At 43.8% G+C, this 17,913-nt stretch overlaps 1 protein-coding gene across 8 annotated transcripts; it reads left to right on the top strand.

Annotated features, from left to right (window-relative positions):
- The first annotated feature begins 1,808 nt into the window (after nucleotides 1-1,808).
- Nucleotides 1,809-17,886, top strand: LOC114148070 (glycerol kinase-like). 8 transcript variants are annotated; one of them, XR_003596204.1, is made up of 20 exons: nucleotides 1,810-1,958; nucleotides 2,385-2,619; nucleotides 4,043-4,116; nucleotides 4,687-4,793; nucleotides 4,862-4,939; nucleotides 6,086-6,165; nucleotides 6,262-6,399; nucleotides 6,475-6,584; nucleotides 6,915-6,981; nucleotides 8,690-8,725; nucleotides 8,830-8,940; nucleotides 9,017-9,097; nucleotides 11,568-11,646; nucleotides 11,769-11,865; nucleotides 11,938-12,022; nucleotides 12,097-12,217; nucleotides 12,484-12,627; nucleotides 12,876-13,006; nucleotides 13,088-13,153; nucleotides 17,343-17,403. XR_003596204.1 is itself a non-coding variant. In XM_028022992.1 (20 exons), exons 2-19 carry the CDS (start codon nucleotides 2,566-2,568, stop codon nucleotides 13,150-13,152), a joined length of 1,614 nt encoding a protein of 537 aa, XP_027878793.1. In that variant the 5' UTR covers nucleotides 1,810-1,958; nucleotides 2,385-2,565; the 3' UTR covers nucleotide 13,153; nucleotides 17,343-17,886. The 8 variants fall into 8 exon arrangements, 5 of the variants coding, with proteins under 5 accessions (XP_027878798.1, XP_027878793.1, XP_027878795.1 ...); XM_028022992.1 differs by having other exon boundaries at nucleotides 12,920-13,006; nucleotides 17,343-17,886; XR_003596206.1 differs by lacking the exons at nucleotides 13,088-13,153; nucleotides 17,343-17,403 and adding an exon at nucleotides 12,321-12,372 and having other exon boundaries at nucleotides 1,809-1,958; nucleotides 12,876-12,988.
- The last annotated feature ends 27 nt before the right edge of the window (nucleotides 17,887-17,913 follow it).

Raw genomic sequence — 17,913 nt, 5'->3', positions numbered from 1 at the left:
TCTCCCTTTACGAAAACAACTCTGGAATGGACAAAATTTATTTTTACTCTCAATAAAATAATAAAGCCTATCTGTAACAATCTTCTCCATTATTTTCCCTAATTGATATGTAAGAGCTATAGGTCTATAATTTGATGGGTCTGTTGCATTTTTACCAGGTTTTAAGATGGGAATTATAACTGACTGTTTCCATTCTACCGGAATTCTCCCAGTCATCCAAATCAGATTAAACAATTTTAATATAACAGTAAGAGATGAATATGTAAAATGTTTGAGCATTACATAACACACTCCATCCTTCCCCGGAGTTGATTGCTTAGCATTATTAATAACTTTTTCTAACTCATACATAGAAAAAGGCATATCTAAATCCTGGTTTGAGACTTCTCTCCTAGTAGTAACTTCTGGATTTCCATCCAATAAATCTAATTTATTACTTTTCATTTCTTCAGATAAATTTTCTGAACTATTCACCTTAATTAACGTTACTGCTAATAATTCAGCTTTTTCTTTATTACTAACCGCTATTTTCCCATTTAATTCTAAAACCGGTAAGGAAAAACTCTTTTTAACACCATTCATTTTTTTAATAACTCTCCATACCTCTGACAGTTTGGTCTCTCTTCCAATGGAATTACAGTATTGCCTCCAACAAGCCTTCTTAGCTTCTCTAATAGTCTTCCTAACTATAGCTTGTGCTTTCTTATATTGAATTAGTGCCTCAAAGGTATGACATCTTCTTACCAATTTAAAAGCTTTATTTCTTCCCCTTATAGCAATACTACATTGCTCATTCCACCATGGAGTAGACTTTTTATTTCCTCTTCCCTTTGATTTAGGAATTGAACTTTCAGCTGCATTAATAATGACAGACTTAATCTTTGAATAACACATCTCCACATCACAAAACAAATTCTCATCCAGATTATTAAATTGACTATCAACTAAATTTTTAAATAACTCCCAATTAGCGTTACTTAACTTCCATCTTGGAATCTGTCCTTCCTCTTCTTTTATCACTTCAGAACCAACTGAAATTAGAATAGGAAAATGATCACTGCCCATTGGAGAATCAATCACCGCCCAAGAAGTAATTCCAGCTAATGTATTTGAAACCAATGTTAGGTCTAAAACACTCTTTAAATTCCTACAACAATCATATCTAGCTGGCGCCCATCGGTCAGAATTGTGGTTTCTGTATTTGATTTATTTTTTTTTTTCTGGGACACAAAAAAAAAAAATTTTTTTTTTTTCGGGACACTGAATTTTTTTTTTTTTTTTTTTACATGAAAATTCAGAGATTTTTTTTTTTCTGGGCCATAATTTTTTTTTTTTTTTTCAGTGGCCCTAATCCTCTTCCGTAGTTTTTAGATAGTAATGTTTTCTCACCAATAAAACTTTCTCCACAATAACTGAATCCTGTCAATACAGGACATGCGGCTGTGACCGTGACGTAATGTGTGTATTTGTATGAGGTGGTTTCAACAATTATATTCACATTGTTGACTTACTTTCTGCTGATTATGCAGCAAAAGGGTAAAAAACGACAACAACAAAAAATCCATAGCTAACATGCTAGTTGCTTGAGCAAATAAAGTTTTTGCAGAGTAAAACCGGAAGTGCACGGCAGCGTCATTGGTTCAACAAAGTTCATCCAAGTAATGTACTTTATATTTAGTAAATATATTTTAAATGCAACGAGTTTCATTTCATCCAATTTCTGACATTAAATGTATGTGCGTGGATTTTTAAAAGCACGTAAAATGTTTTGCCAACTTTGACAAAGTTCTCACAGCGTGAACTGTGATTGGCTCCGCCCACACTGCAGCGAGTGTTTTTGCGGCAGAGCAGGTGTAATTTCAACCTGTCCTTAAAATTATTCTAGCAGTCTGAAAGAAATCGTTTTGAAAGAGTCATCTTTGGAATTTTTCCAACCCTGATTTTGATTTTTGAACAAGGTAAGTAAATTAATGCTCAGGTTTCATATAAAATGTTGACTCGATGCAAAGCAGAGAGGATGGATGCATGGATAGCTTACATATGCTTTTATTTAAATTCACAACTTATATTTGAAGTCCAGAATTTTTAAACCTGTTGAAACAGATAATTTATTCCAAAGGGAAATAAAAATGTAACAAGTACTTAAATTGCCAATTCACAAGACTAGTAACAATGCATTATTGAAAATTATTTTGTAAAGCAAAAATGTTGATGTTTGGAGCAACATGGTGATTGAATCGGCCGAAATGATAACTTTTAATATCTCGAAAACCAAAGCTGCACAAACGGAGCACTAACTGTGTTGCCCAGTTTGGTTTGTTTTGGAGCAACATGGGGGGATGGTGAACTCTGGATGACCTACAAAATAACTTTTAATATTTCAGAAACCAAAGCTGCACAAACGGAGCACTAACAGCTCCAGACAGCCTCTCTGGCTGCGATGCGCGCTCCCGACGCTTCGCACAAGACCTCTGGTTCGGTAAACTCCGGCCGGTTCCGGCGGCCCCGCCCCCTGCGCCGAAGGAAGCCCAGAAGGACTCGAGTCCCGGGAGGCGAGCTGCAGACATGGACCCGCTGGCGGCTGCCATTGACCAGGGAACCAGCTCCACCAGGTTCCTGGTGAGTGGACCGAACCGAACCGAACCGAGGTTTCATTCTGGAAAGGTTTTACAGCAACTTCTGCTGCTTTTAAAGTTTCTGTTTTCATTCATTTACTGTTCATGACGTCAGTAGTGATCGCTGCTGCTGCTGGTTAATCATTCCTGGTCCAATCCGCTCCTCGGAACCAACAGAACCAGAACCGGGTCAGAAAACTCATAGTAATTATAAAACCACGTTCGAAATAAAAATGCGTTGTTAGATATCAGCAATATGAAGTCAGCATATTTATTTCTGCAGCTGATTCACATCCAATATCATCTTTATTTCAACTAGTTTAAAAAGTTTTTATGGAATGAAACCCAGCAGAGCATCATTCCTCCTGACCAGCAGGGGGCGGCAGTGGAGAGGAGAACTCCCCGTTCACAGGAAGAAACCTCCACCAGAACCAGAACCAGAACCGGATCTGTACCAGCTGCCATCTGGAGGTCACAGCAGAACTGAACATAAAACGTTTGGCAGCAGGAGAGGAGAACGATCAGCTGATGCCCCGCCTCCAGGAAGGAACCAGCCAATCAGAATGCAGACTAGGTGGAGCTTCTATGGAGAGAAAAATGAAACGCTAAATTATTTTATATCATTATCCTGGAGCTCAGCTAGAATCCTAAACTGGGAACAAACTTGGACCTGGTTAACTCCCAGTTTCTTTGGAAACGGACCAGAACCGGATGGATGGATGGTGTTCGTCGGGTCGATTCCCATCATCCATCTGTATGCAGTGTAAAGAGGCAGACGTCTTAAGGCCCCGCCCTCCTCATTTGCACAGTGAGACAGCGGCGAGGTGTGCGGGTGACATCATGGGTCCAGTTTGTGATGTCAGCTGGTCTGCAGCCGAGGTCCGGCTGATGAAGCTGAGGGTTGCGGTGTTAGCACTGTGATCTGACAACAGGAAGTGTCAGGGACGAAGGAGGATGATTGGCTGCAGTCACTCACCGCTTCAGCTTCCTGCAGCCTGAAACGACTCACTTCCTGTTGGAGTCAGGCGGGTTTCTGCCCGGGGAGCCGCCTTCCTGATGGCTCATCAGGAGCTGGACAGAGGAGTACAGAATAGTCCAGGATAGCCTTTAATAGCCCCAGCTGGGTGTCTCTATCACAGGGGTCTCAAACTCCAGGCCTCGAGGGCCGCAGACCTACAGTTTTTAGATGTGCCACAAGTACAAAACACTGGAATGAAATGACTTAATGACCTCCTCCTTCTGTAGATCAGGTCTCAGAGCTTTAATGACCTAATTATTCTGTTCAGGTGCTGCAGCAGAGGCTCATCTAAAAGTTGCAGGACTGTGGCCCTCCAGGACTGGAGTTTGAGACCCCTGCTCCATCATGTCAGAGGCGGAGCTGAACATCCCTTCTGTCCTGCTCTCTGATTGGCTGCTTTTCTCTGCAGGTGTTCAACACTAAAACAGCCCAGCTGATCAGCCACCACCAGGTGGAGCTCAAGCAACATTTCCCCAAAGAAGGGTGAGACTCTGGACATCGTAGACACGGGATCGCTTTCACAAAAGTTTTAATCCGCATGAACCCAAATAAATCTGCGTCTGAGCGTTGTTTAAACATTCTAAGCCAGAGGGGGCAGTGTAGAGCTAAGGCAAAACCTGTCAGCCAATCAGAATCCTTCAAAACATCCACGACTTCCTGTTAGGAATCAAACATGGCGCCAGGCGGTTCATCTGTAGGTAGAACTATTTTCTACGCATTAGAAAATAGGGTTATTAAAACTCAAGACGATGTAACTGGAAATATTGGTGCATTATTTGACTGGAATGCGACGTTTTCCACCAACACACTCAAATCCAGAGGTTTCTCACATCTCCCCTTTGGTCATAGTTTTTATAAATAATCGTTTTTAGTGACATTAGATGTTTTTGTGTGGATGAAAGGCCAAAGCACATAAAAATGTGTCAGTTTTCCCAGATATCGGCTATGTTTGGACTAGGACTCAGCCAGTTCCATTCAGTCATCTGTTAGGAGGCAGAACCTGGACTTAGTGCAAAGAGATGCTGAACATGTGTGGACCAATCATCTCCTCAGGTGGGTGGAGGCGGACCCCAGGGAGATCATGGACACTGTCCACGAGTGTCTGGAGAAGACCTGCCAGAAGCTGGCGCAGCTCAGCGTGGACGTGTCCCGCATCAAAGGTTGAACGCTGCCGCGGTTCTGTTTCTGCAGCTTCATCCACGTTCACATTGTTGTTGTTGCTCTGCAGCGGTGGGGGTGACCAACCAGAGAGAAACCACCCTGGTCTGGGACAAGGAGACCGGAGAGCCGCTCTACAACGCCATCGGTGAGTCCAGCACATGAAACCAGTAAGGACTGGTTCCAGTAAAACCTGCAGAGGCTTGGAAGGAAGCTTCTCCATTACTCCGCAATGGAGGTAGTCAGCAGCTCTGCAGCCAGCTTAGGTTGGGTTCATCTAGGTTAGGTTAGGTTTATGTCTTAGGTTCATTAAGTTACTAAACCAGGTTTTCATCCTGGTCATGGATCACTGGACCAACTCTACACCCTCAGCAGGGTCCTGGAGAGTTCTGGGAGTTCACCCAACCAGTCTACATGTCCATTTTGTAGACCTGGGGAAGGTGTTGGACTATGTTCCTCAGGAAGTCTTGCAGGGGTACCAGACCTTTTGATATGGGCTGCTGGTCCCTGGTGCTGGTGACCGCTACCAGAGCTTGGTCCTCATTATTGGCAGCAAGTCGGACTCTGGTGAGAGCTGGACTCCGTCCAGGCTGCCCCTTGCCACCGATTCTGTTCATAGTGTTTGTAGACCAGCCAATGCGTTGAGGGGATCTGTTTTGATGGCCTAAGGATGGAGGAGTTTAAGTATCTCTGAGCTCATGAAGGCGGATTGGTGGACTCTGCAGCGAAGCGAGCACTGTACCGATTGGTCATGGTGAAGAGAGCTGAGTTGGATCTATGGTCATGAGCTTTGGGTAGAGGCCAAAAGAACGAGGATATGGATACAAGCAACTGGAATGAGTTTCCTCTGCAAGGAGAGACGATCTTTTCTCTGGGAACACTGTGGGATTCTCCTGGTAGAGTTGGACCAGGAGGCTGGAAGGAAATCTGGGCCTCCCACGTTAGACTGATGCCCCCACGGTCTGACCCTGGATTAAGTTCAATACAAAGGGGTGGATGGATGGATAGGTTTATTTCAGACCCTTCACAAGAACAAAAGAACAAGAGCTGCAAGGAAAACATGGAGATTCCAGTAGGTTTGGTTCAGTTGACTGACAGAGTCCACCAGTTTTTACCATAACTGAACTCTTTAAAAGATCGAACAGGACTCGTTATACTGTACCAAATTGGACTCTTCTCCTGCTAAGGCCTCCAGATTTTCCAAGTGGCGGACGGTTAGCTGACCTCCTCTCAGAAGCAGTCAGACTCTGATCATGTGGACGTTCTAATCTCTGTGTTCTGTACTGTTCTGCAGTCTGGCTGGACCTGAGGACGCAGTCCACTGTGGAGAGACTCATCAGCAAAACTCCCGGCAGGAGCAAGAACCACCTGAAGGTAGGACCGTTAACCCTAAATCTTGAGAGGTCAGGGAGCCACTGAGGTCAACCTGTTGTTGGTTCTCCCGTGGGTTCTACTGGACTCGCCTGGCAGCATAAGACCGGACTCCCCATCAGCACTTACTTCAGTGCTGTGAAACTCTGTTGGTTGCTGGACAATGTGGAGGCGGTGCGGCAGGCGGTTCTGAGTAAGCGGGCCTTGTTTGGGACCGTGGACTCCTGGATCATCTGGGTAGGAGCAGCAGGCCGCCGGTTCCAGCTCCAGGTTTTTATTCCCACTGGTTAAAGAGCTCTCTCTCTCCTCCAGAGTCTGACGGGCGGCCGAGACGGAGGAGTCCACGTCACGGACGTGTCCAACGCCAGCCGCACCTTGCTGTTCGACATCCACAGCCTGGACTGGGACCCCGAGCTCTGCAGGTGACCTGGACCAGTCCGTCTCACTAGCAGGAGAAACCGGCTCTCAGGAACCGGATCTCAAAGCCGTTCCTTCTGGGTCTGGACTCAGATCCAGAGCTTATCGGTTTCCCAGGAATGTTTTGGTGCTTCAGGTGCCGGGAATATTTTCCCACAAGAGTTTGCAAACTGAATTTATCCTTCTTAAGTTGGAGCTTGGATCATTTCTCATCCAGGCTACTATTCATTTACGACCGGTTCTGGCTGGTTCCAGTTCTGGCTCATTCTGACCGGTTCTGACCAGTTGACCAGTCATTTAAAGCTTCGGTTTGATGGACTCGGTTGTGTTTCCAGTTTCTTTGACGTCCCGATGGAAATCCTCCCCGCCGTCAGAAGCTCCTCTGAGATCTACGGCCGCATGGTGAGCCCTGAACGCCACGCCGACGAGAATTAATCATAACGATAATTAATCATTACGATGATAATTAATCATAACGATGATAATCATAACGATAATTAATCATAACGATGATAATTAATCATAAGAAGAAGAAACAATCTGTGAAACTAAAAGATTTTGATGATTTTTTTCTAACGTCTATGTTCTGGTTCTGACCCATTACTTATTGAAAGAAGTTACACCGTTACACATTTTTGGTGCTATTTTCCTGAAGTCTGGACTTTAACTAGGCCACTCTAGAACCATGGTACGTTATGTGCCCATTGGCTAAAAATCTGAACTTTCTGCTTAAAATAAGTTCTTTATGAATGAAGAGGTTCTAATGGAACCGGGTCAGAACCGCTAACGTAGAACTGAAACCTTTCAGAAAGCGTCAGTCAGAATAACTGGAGGTTCTGTTGGGTCGGAACTGAAACCCGGATTTTTTCAGGTATGAAAATATTAAACTGAATGAACTGCAGCAGAAATGATTCTTTTCTGTATTTTAGTCATGAATCAATAAAACATGGAATCACGTCTGAAGGGTCGCACTGAGGCTCCGCCTCCTGCCAGCGACTCCAGGAAGTCCAGTGCGATTACTGGTGCTTCACCAGTCCAGACCTCTGGTTTCCAGTTTGATTCAGTGAACATCCAAACTCCATCATGTCATGACAGCGAACGTCGTTAAAACATGGCCGCTCAGTGAATACGAGGCATTTCCTGTTTGCGCTCATCAGGACTGATGGCGGCGTTTCCGTCCCGATGGACCGTCTTCACTCAGACCAGCAGCGGCAACATGTTGCTACCGTTGAGCAATCCAACATCCATGAGTACGAAACCGTCCCTTTAAGCCTCAGTAGAGAAAGTTCACATTTATTCAACCGGGTTTGAGTTGCCGTGACGACCTGTTGGAACCGGTGGCTTTACCAGCCTACCAGGTTCTGTTAGATGATTTTTAGGAATGATTTGTTGTAATGAATGTGTGAAGCTGCTTGCTGCTCTGGATCAGAACCGGTCTGGTTCTGATCACAACGCGGTTGCTGCACACTGTTTGTTCAGGTCCAACTGAATGTCCTGTCAGTGTTTGTCTCATATCTTATCTTCTGGACCCGACCCGACCCGATCTGCAGTCCAGAGGTCAGCTGCACGCCTCACTGCTTTGGTCCAGAACATTTTTACCGCTTTTAGCTTCTTTTTGACGTTTTGATCCTCTAAACAGTCGCTGGTTTTATTTTTCAGAACTGAGCAACATGTGGGCTTGGTACCAGACGACCCGGTTCTGGTCAGTGGCGGCTCTTCATTCTGCTGTGGGACGTTTTATTGAACTTCCCTGTAAATCTGATCTGATAACAGCGTCAGATTGTTACACTTTGGTCTCTGCGGTGAAGCTCTGTTGTTGGGTAAAGATATTAACCAAAGATCAGAGGAATGCATGACTGGTTCACTTTATTGGACCTTTGTCCAGGTTCTACAGAACAACCCATCATGGTTTATGATCCACTTCGGTGAGATTTCGTTTAAATCTCCAAAAACCAAAACCATTTGCTTTTACAATGCTCAGAACTGGACTGCAGCCAAAGTCCAAAGAATTGTTTAAAAACGACCTAAGACTTTTGCACAGTGATGCATTTCAATCAGACAGTCGATGTCGATGATGGCGTCCAAATGAACCTTCTTCCTGTTTCTCCAGAGGTCTGGCTCGCTGGCAGGGGTTCCCATCTCGGGGGTAAGGGCCTTCTGCTGTACTGTCAGGAGTCCAGTCAAGGTTCTGCCGGTCCTCCATCTTGGACCGGTTCCTCCAGAACCTGACGGTGTCGTTATCTCTGTCAGTGTCTCGGGGACCAGTCGGCAGCTCTGGTCGGTCAGATGTGCTTTGAGGAAGGCCAGGCCAAAAACACTTACGGGACGGGATGCTTCCTGCTCAGGAACACAGGAACCAAGGTAAGACGCTTCAGAACCGTCAGAACCGTTTCTTGTGATCCAAACTGAGTTCGTTGTCTTCTGGTGATTCTGGCAGCCGGTGATGTCCGAACACGGCCTGATCACTACAATCGCCTACAAGCTGGGGAGGGACAAGCCAGCCTGCTACGCTCTGGAGGTGAGACTTGTTAGTTCTACACTAGGTTTGTCTGAACCTTCCGACCAACGGGTCGGGACCAGGGGACATCCTGCCCTGCAGGGTGAGGACTGCCAGGTCCAGATCCTGCTCAGTGGAAGTTCCTGATCAGTAAACTGGAGGGCAGTGGGACCATTTGATCAGTCATGTCGTCTGGTCCGAGACGCCGCTAATGTTTTGGACGTTTCACTGCTTCACTGAGTCTGATTCAGATGCACTTCAGAAAACACCTAAAACATGCAGGGCAGTGAGCTGGGGAACCAACCAACCAATTAATCAATCAATCAACCAATTAATCAATCAATCAACCAACCAACCAATTAATCAACCAACCAATTAATCAACCAACCAATTAATCAATCAACCAACCAATTAATCAATCAACCACCCAACCTGTAATGAAGGTCTTCATTACTGGTCAGGATAACACTTTAATTATGTGTAAATGATAATGAGACGGGTACAAATAGATTGAAGTATTTTATTGGGTGTTTTATGCAGGGCATCTCAGTGGGTATTGAGGGTGTCCTGGGGGGAATAATATAAATGAAGTAGGTATGGTAATTATGAAATGTATTACAAATGTTGGTAGATTATGGCTTACCTCTGTCTGTTCCTCTGTAGGGTGTTCAGGCGAAAAGAGTCCCCGGGGGCCTGAACACCTGATAAAGATTCCGGAAGAGACCAAGTGCAGATGGAAGAGGGGGAACAAAGCCTGAGGCATTTTAGCAGTGATGAATAAATTAATATTTATATGAGGGTAGTTTTAGATAGCAAATGAGTATGTAACCATGAAGAATGTTTGTTATTTATGTGTTGAAGATTGGTTGTTTTGTTAAGTTGTTTGGTGTATATGTGGTTTGTTCTATCCTGTCTTTTGAGAAGTGTGTTAATTGGTGCCGCCCAGGATTACAAAGCCTGCATGTTGGCCACATGATAGGAGTAATAGGTGCGGGTGCTGCGACACCTCATGACCATGTAAGCAGGAATGTCATCTTTGTTAAATGTTGGAGATTAAAACACCTGGTTGGTTGCACTACCCCTGCCTCCAGACTCCTATTTCAGCCTCCCGCTAAGGGCCATCTTAACACAACCAATCAACCAACCAACCAATTAATCAACTCATCAACCAATCAACTGTATCTGTATAGGACAGGGGTGTCAAGCTCAAATCCAGAGTGGGCCAAAATTTTAAATTGAACAAAGCCGCGGGCCAAGGTTGAACAAATGAATCTTTTAATATGGACCCAAACAAGTTTTGATTTAACAATAAATATTGAACAAGCAAGGCTTATATAACTTAAAAGTGCAGGTGTGCAAAATTGAGTTGCTAATAATAATAATAAAACATATAAATGGAATATTAAATAAAATTTAAATAAAAATTGAAAGCCTCCTTTCTGAGGTAAATGTCAAAATTAGCTTCGTACACAGACTAATAAATTTGAAAATAACATAACAACTATGAATAAATCATTAAATAAACTATGAATAAACCATTCAGGCCTTGGAGTAACAAGAAAAGGTGCATAGAAAACGTATTTATTGCTCATTTTGCGACACACTGATCTACTCTGATGCAGCCAAGCCAGATACCTGGCATCTTTTCTTGGATGCCAGTTCATCAATGTTGGGGCTCAGAGTTTGAGCTGAGGAAACCTTCATTATCGAACAAAGGTGTTCGTCAGTCAGACGTCTCCTGTGAGACGTTTTGGTCATCTTCACTGAGGAGAAAAGTTGCTCACATACATATGTAAACAGATATTCTGTCTCCCACCTGTCCAGAAAAGTTCTATTTTCTGTCTTTCTTTTTGCCATTTTTTGGTAGGGTAACACAGTGACAGCTGTAGTTTGAGGTCACAGTGTGGTTTGGGGGAGAGGCCCGGGGATGCGGGGTGCGCCGGGGCTTTCACCCAAGGAGTGCGCAAGAAGACGGATCACCACCTTCCTAATACATCCATGTCCGCTACCATAAGTGCTACTGACACAGAGGAGGAGGCGTGTCTGCCTCTGTCCTGATTGACGCGCCAAAAAACAGCAGAGCATTATGGGATTTGTAGTATAAGCGGTGAGTGCGGCGTCACAGCGTTGCCACTGTATAATACCGGCGGGCCGGCTCTAATATTAATTTGAAATTGCCTCGCGGGCCAAATATAATTACACTGCGGGCCAAATTTGGCCCGCGGGCCAGAGTTTGACACCTATGGTATAGGACATTTCAGCAACAAGGCAGTTCAAATGCTTTACATGATGTAAAGCATTTGAATCAAAAAATCAACAATTGAAACATTACATTTCTCCAAGTGCCGTTATCACACTTCAGAATCCTGGTTAATGTTTCATTTATTAACTCTAATTTACCCACAAGCCCCCAGACAACTGAGCAGCTCAAGAGGCCTGGATGAGGCTGGTCATAATGTATTGACTGAAACGCTCTGGTGTTTCTCTGCAGGGTTCGGTGGCTATAGCCGGAGCAGTGATTCGCTGGCTGAGGGACAACATGTGCATTGTGCAGTCGTCCTCTGAGATCGGTAATTCTTGAAGCCTGGTTCTGATACCAGAACCAGGAAGCTTCTGTTGGGAGGAGAAGCTTCCCAACAGAAGCTTCTCCTCAGAAGCTTGTGAGTGTTTTAGCGCCACCCTGTGGTTTCAGAGCAGCTAGCAGCTGAAGCAGGAACATCCTACGGCTGCTACTTCGTTCCAGCGTTCTCCGGCCTCTACGCTCCGTACTGGGAGCCGAGCGCCAGAGGGTGAGACTCTCTGCTCCTCTAACTGGTCTGGTCTGTGGGTCCAAAGCTGTGCTAACCTCTGGCTGTTCCCAGCATCATCTGCGGCCTCACCCAGTTCACCAACAGAAGCCACTTGGCGTTTGCCGCCCTGGAGGCTGTCTGCTTCCAGACCAGAGAGGTGAGCAGGCATAAAGAAGCTTTGGTTCTGCTGAGGTCCAGTTAAAGTCTGATGGTCGTTCTGCTGCGCGCCAGATCCTGGACGCCATGAACCAGGACTGCTGCATCCCGCTGCCGGTGCTGGGCGTGGACGGAGGCATGACCGGGAACCGGCTGCTGATGCAGCTGCAGGCCGACATCCTCTGCATCCCCGTCGGTAAGAACGGAACCGCACACAAAGCCTGACTCTGGGTTTTAGAACCGATTCTGGTTCTGTCAGAGACAGTCACCTCTGACCTTTGACCTGTCCACCATCACAGGTAATGACCTGAATCACCTTCTGAGTCCAAACATAACAGAGTTGGGATACAAGTAAATCATTTTTCATGATTGTAATTAAAATGAGTAAATTTGTCTTAGTTTTTACAGTGTAATATGTTCTGGTCCGGTTCTGGTTCCGATTGTGTCTGTCCCTCCTTTCAGTGCGACCCAGCATGTCCGAGACCACGGCTCTGGGTGCAGCCATGGCGGCCGGCGCCGCTGAGGGCGTGGAGGTCTGGAACCTGAACCCAGATCAGCTGCCTCAGGTCACGGCTGAGCGGTACCAGCCTCAGATCAACACGCAGGGTCAGAACCAGAACCACACAACACACCGCCTGCTGGTCATTTAGCTGTACTGTAGTCATTCAAATTCAAAAACACTTTATTGATCCAAGCGAAATGTAACCTTGTAGCTTATATTCATTGAGATTTTTCAGAGTTAATGTGGATCTCCTGTAGCAGTCTGTGTTACAGTGAATCTGAAGAAGCTTCTGAATGAAGACTTTGGTCAGAGACCTGCTTTGCATAATGAATAATGATCTGCTGCCATCTAGTGGCTGTTTCTGCTCCAACTGAACCAGCGTCTGTCCTCCACCAGAGAGCGAGTTGCGCTTCGCTCGCTGGAAGAAGGCCGTCCAGAAATCCATGAACTGGGAGACGTCAGAGACCAGTTGCACCAGTAACGGTAAGCTGCCGCACCACCTGAAACCAGAACCAGAGTCTCACTGGGCCTCATGCCGGATACTCTCTCATTGGCTGAACACAGGTGTAGGGAAGACGACGAACGGCGCCCCCTGCTGGTCCCTAGGCCCCATCAGAGTGGACCCCTAAGGTCCGGCCGTAGCCGTGCTGCATGTTGCTGGTTCTGATGGGCTGCATGCGCGTCTAACACAGGGTTCTGATGTGTTCAGAACCAGCTCGGTTCTGAACACATCAGTGTTTTAAGGTGGACCGACCCACCTGAGCTTATGACATCAGGCTGTTCTGGTTCCTTCGTCTGGTTCTGGTTCTGGTCGCATGTGTAAGCCTTCTTGCTTGTCACAGCGCCAGTGTAGCCTTGGTTGGTTGTTGCCACCTAGTGCCATATAAAATAAACTCTCACAATGTGACTGACTGGTGGCCCAACAGCTGAAAATCAAAACACAGTTAGCATCGTGACCTAGCGCTCAGCCACTAACACCAACTGGAGCAGCTCCCACTCAGAGGGTCATTTCTGTCCAGCCCAACCACAAGAAAACTTTATAAATCACATTAGTAATTGCTAAATGATCTTACAGTATGTTGTTAATGTTGAATTAGGAAAATATGACCCTAAGTAAAAAATACAGCGAAGAGCTGCAGCTGGTGGGGAAGCCGAGAGAGCGCCTGAAGGACCCGTTGCATGCAGTCACTCATCACACCACTAGGTGGCTCCAAACACATGGATACAAACATCTCATTGCAAACACATACACACTATTATTATCATTATTATTTTGGGCAAAATTCACTTACACATAGACACACACATTCTGCCTGAATGTTTTCCTGTTTGTTCATTTTTATTTCTACTTGCGGACATGTTGATGTTTCATCGTCGCTGTAAACGTCTTTGACGCCTGAAGCCTGACGTCATCTCATTGGTTGCGTGTTTTTGCTGCAGCGGACTGAATGACTCCTTCTGCTCTCTTATCTTTAATGGCGGCTCAGAGCTTCTCTGTTTGTCTCCCGGATGAAGCCAAAATCTTGCTTTTCTCTAAAGTACAACGTTCTCCTGGTTCAGTTCTTCTGCTCTGTCTTCTCGAACCTCTAGCAGATAGCCGCTGGTACTCAGAACGGTTCTGGTTCTGATAGAGGTGTGCCGACTGATCATAATCGGCCGATTTCCGTGATGCAGCATGATGATTGGTGATCGATCATTGTCTCTTGTTGCCGATCACAGATCAGCTTTATCTCACTGCGCAGGCGCAAATCGTGTCGCGAGGAGCTTTAACGCTCAGAGTGGATGAGACGTTTGCGTGTTGCGGCGGAGAATGACCTCTGGGCGAAGCTCGTCACAACGCATCAACACAACCAAGCTAATAAGATATTTAAAAACCAAACACTTGATTGATTTGGCTGCATGGAGGCTCAACGCAGGAACCAAAGACGTCCGGATCCAGACAGCAGGTAGAGCAGCGCAGCTTCCAACACGGTCAGAAAGATGAACAATAATTCAAGTCTGGAGCTGCGGAGCGAGACGCCGGTTCTGCTCCGGCTGTTGGACCGCCTCTACTGGAGGTGATATTTCAGACGGAGCCGCTGAACCTCCAGACTGAACTGTCACAGCGAGCAGCAGCTGAGCCGCAGCTTGTAGCTTAAACTAAACTAACCATTTTACAGACGTATTAAAACTTTCACTGTCCTGACGTCAGACAAATAATCTCTGGAAAAAGAATCGATCTCTGAATCCTGGCCTGCTGCAGAATTACTGAGCTCAGTCAGAACCAACCAATCAGAACCAGCATTACTCAGCCAGTGTTGTAAGATTAATCTGACTTGTATAATTTATGGCTGACAGTCTTACTGTTAAATAATATTTCACTGATTAATATTCAGTGAAATATTATTTTTCAGTCATTTTGCCTGAATAGCTGCTGTTTTGTGCCTGCAAGTATTTTGCATGTTTTATGTCTAAATTAGGTGAATTTATTGCCGGATCACATAGCAGCATTTATACCTAAAGCAACAAATGATCGGCAGAGATCGATGATCAGGATCGGAGCGTCCCTGGTTTTTTAAAATTATTATTAATTTCTGTCAGGCGCAACAAAGGCAGCTTTAGTTTTACAGTTAACTTTTTTATTGAATATACAAGAATAACAATGACAAACTCACAACATGTCAATAATAATAATTAGTCCTTATTTGGACTATTATAGATTTGTAAAAATTTTGTAAGAGAACTGTGTTTATGTTATTTATTGAATATTATTATTATATTATTTATTGATTCAAAACCCTGTTTATTATCTCTAATGTCCACATGCTCAGTTTGAATCTTATGAAGTCTTGGAATAAAGAAATTAGGTAAATAGTTTTTAACTGACTGAATGAGGACATTAGGGAAACTATATAAAACTTTCTTATAAATTGTTAGTGAACAATCAGCTCCAAACTTCCTGTTAAATTCCTCCAAACTCAGAATTTCACCATTTCCATCCAGTAAATGAATAATTGACCAGATTTGTTTATTCCACCAATCTTCTAGAAACATAGATCTTCTACACATAGAATGGCTCTGTTGTTCCACAGTGGAACATTATGAGGCTGAAGTTGTTTAAACATAAACTTCCTCTGTAACAAAACCTGTTGATGGAAATTAAAGAGTTATAGGGAGTTTAGATAATTCAAAATCACATTTCAATAACAGCTCAATAGCTCCAACTTTTTGAAATACAAACGACGGTTTAACAAACCAAATAAAATCACCGTTTTTTAAAAAGGACTGAAGCCATCTAATTTTTAAAGTACCATTCATAATTTCTAAATCGATTGCCTTGATACCACCTTCCTCAAAATGTTTTAGCAAATCACTTTTTCTGGTGTAATGGTGTTTGTTTTTCCAAATAAAGTTAAAATTAATTCTGTTAATCTGTTTTATGATATTTGGAGGGATGGAATCGTCAGCCTGGATTAGGATTCAGTTTCTGTTAATAACCAACAGCCTGAAATCTCTTTGAAGCCAAATATTTAAGGTTTTTTCACATTTATCAATGTTGTCCTGTAAATTGTTTCTAACACTGGTAGCTTTAATCCACATGCCTAAGTATTTAACTTCATTTTTAACTGGAATATTGAAAATTGAAGAATCAGAACAATTATGGATACTCATAATTTCACATTTATTTACATTTAGCTGCAGCCCTGAGAGAACAACTTTATTTCCTTTAGAGCTAAAGGAATTTGTTCTTTGTTTTTTAGGAAGAGGGTTGTATCATCTGCAAATTGGCTAATGATTATTTTTTGGTTATTTATTTCCAGACCTTCAATATTAGAGTTTTTAATTGTTATTGCTGGTAGTTCTGTGACTATAATAAATAAGAGAGGCGAGATACTGCAGCCTGGTCTGATTCGTCTTTCTACTTTGAATCTGGGGCATGAGCCCTGTGACAAAGACACACAGCTTAATATTAATATATATATATATATATATATATATATATATATACATGTTAATATTGGTGTTTAACATAGTAATCATATTAAGAAAACTATTTCCAAAACCAATAATATAAATAAATTGATAAATAGATTTGTGTAAATCTAAAAACAACATAAAACCATCATCTCTTATTAATGACTATAATCAATAAGGTCCAGAACCAGGCGCATGTTGTTATGATGGATCTGGATTTCAGAAAACCGGATTGGGTTTGACTAAATATTTTAGGTAAACCAGTTTTTAACCTCATTGCCAAAACTTTGGTTAAGATCTTGTAGTCAGTGATCAACAGTGAACAGCAGATTTCTGACTTTATGAAAAAAATGATGAAGTAATTTGTTCTGTATGTGAAGATTTATAAAGATTACTACAGAAATTAAATACTTCTTGTTATTCTCTTAGTCTCAGAACATTAAACTCCATCAATTATAAGACTATTATATTCCTGTCAGTTTGTCTAAGTTAGAAAGAAAAGCCCGATTCTTTTCTCCTTGGATCCACCTGGACCTCACAGAACCACCTTTTGGTCTATTCATGTAAATCTCTAGTTTATTCTGATTTATTTATTGTTTCTTTATCCTCATTGGAGCGTCCCTGGGTTCTGATGGAGGAGTGATGCTGCTGGTTTCCTTGGAAACAAACCTTTTAAATATTCTGAATGACAAACTGAGCTTTGTGCTCTGATTGATCAATAAGATCAGTTGGAACTAATCGATCGGAACGATTCCCGTACAGTCGACGTGTTGGGAATCGCCGTAGCGACCTGGTTCAGACAGCCGTTGTTCCTCCAGCAGAACCGGGTTTAGAGGTTCTGAACCCGCTCCGTTTCTCCTCACAGGTTGGCAGCAGGGATCCGACTGAGTCCACATGGTACCGGGCACCGTGCTGGTTCTGGAGATGAAACCGACCCTGGAGCTTCTGAAAGAACCGGCCTAGTTAAAGTTCTGCTCATTTAAACCAGTGATATCAGAGCGGGACCACCAGAACCCTTTCCAACCCAACCAGAACCTTTTGTCTCAGATCTCATTTGTTCCAGAACCTCCATGTTGGCCAGCCTTCCCAGAACCAGTTTGGATCCGATTGGGATCGCTCCCAGTTCAACCATCCAGCTGACAGAACCGGTCCGACTGGGTCAGGTGAAGGTTTGGTCCAACTTCGCTCTGGCAGCAGAACCTCAGCCAGAAACCTGGTTCCGACCCACTGTGGATATTTTTATATTCAAAGGGAAATAAAATGTAGAAACGATCAACAGAATCCAGATTCAGACGTGAAAATGTTTTTATCTTTGTGACAAATTGTCATTCTGTGAAACTTGATTAACTGAGCAGAAGATTTTAGAGCAGAAGAAATGTCTTCAAAATAAAAACCTTGTTTTAATATCATTAGTGTCCTAGTCAAAGTCTGCGGTG

This window comes from Xiphophorus couchianus, chromosome 7, assembly GCF_001444195.1.
Source record: "Xiphophorus couchianus chromosome 7, X_couchianus-1.0, whole genome shotgun sequence".
NCBI lineage: Eukaryota > Metazoa > Chordata > Actinopteri > Cyprinodontiformes > Poeciliidae > Xiphophorus > Xiphophorus couchianus.
This window is presented reverse-complemented; position numbering and strand designations above follow the sequence as displayed.

Excerpts from the sequence above, each read along its gene's own strand:
- LOC114148070 (XM_028022992.1), top strand. The coding sequence starts at position 2,566 with ATGGACCCGCTGGCGGCTGCCATTGACCAGGGAACCAGCTCCACCAGG. Across the intron at positions 4,940-6,085 it reads GCCGCTCTACAACGCCATCG|TCTGGCTGGACCTGAGGACG; the intron begins GTGAGTCCAGCA and ends ACTGTTCTGCAG. Across the intron at positions 8,726-8,829 it reads CAGGGGTTCCCATCTCGGGG|TGTCTCGGGGACCAGTCGGC; the intron begins GTAAGGGCCTTC and ends TATCTCTGTCAG.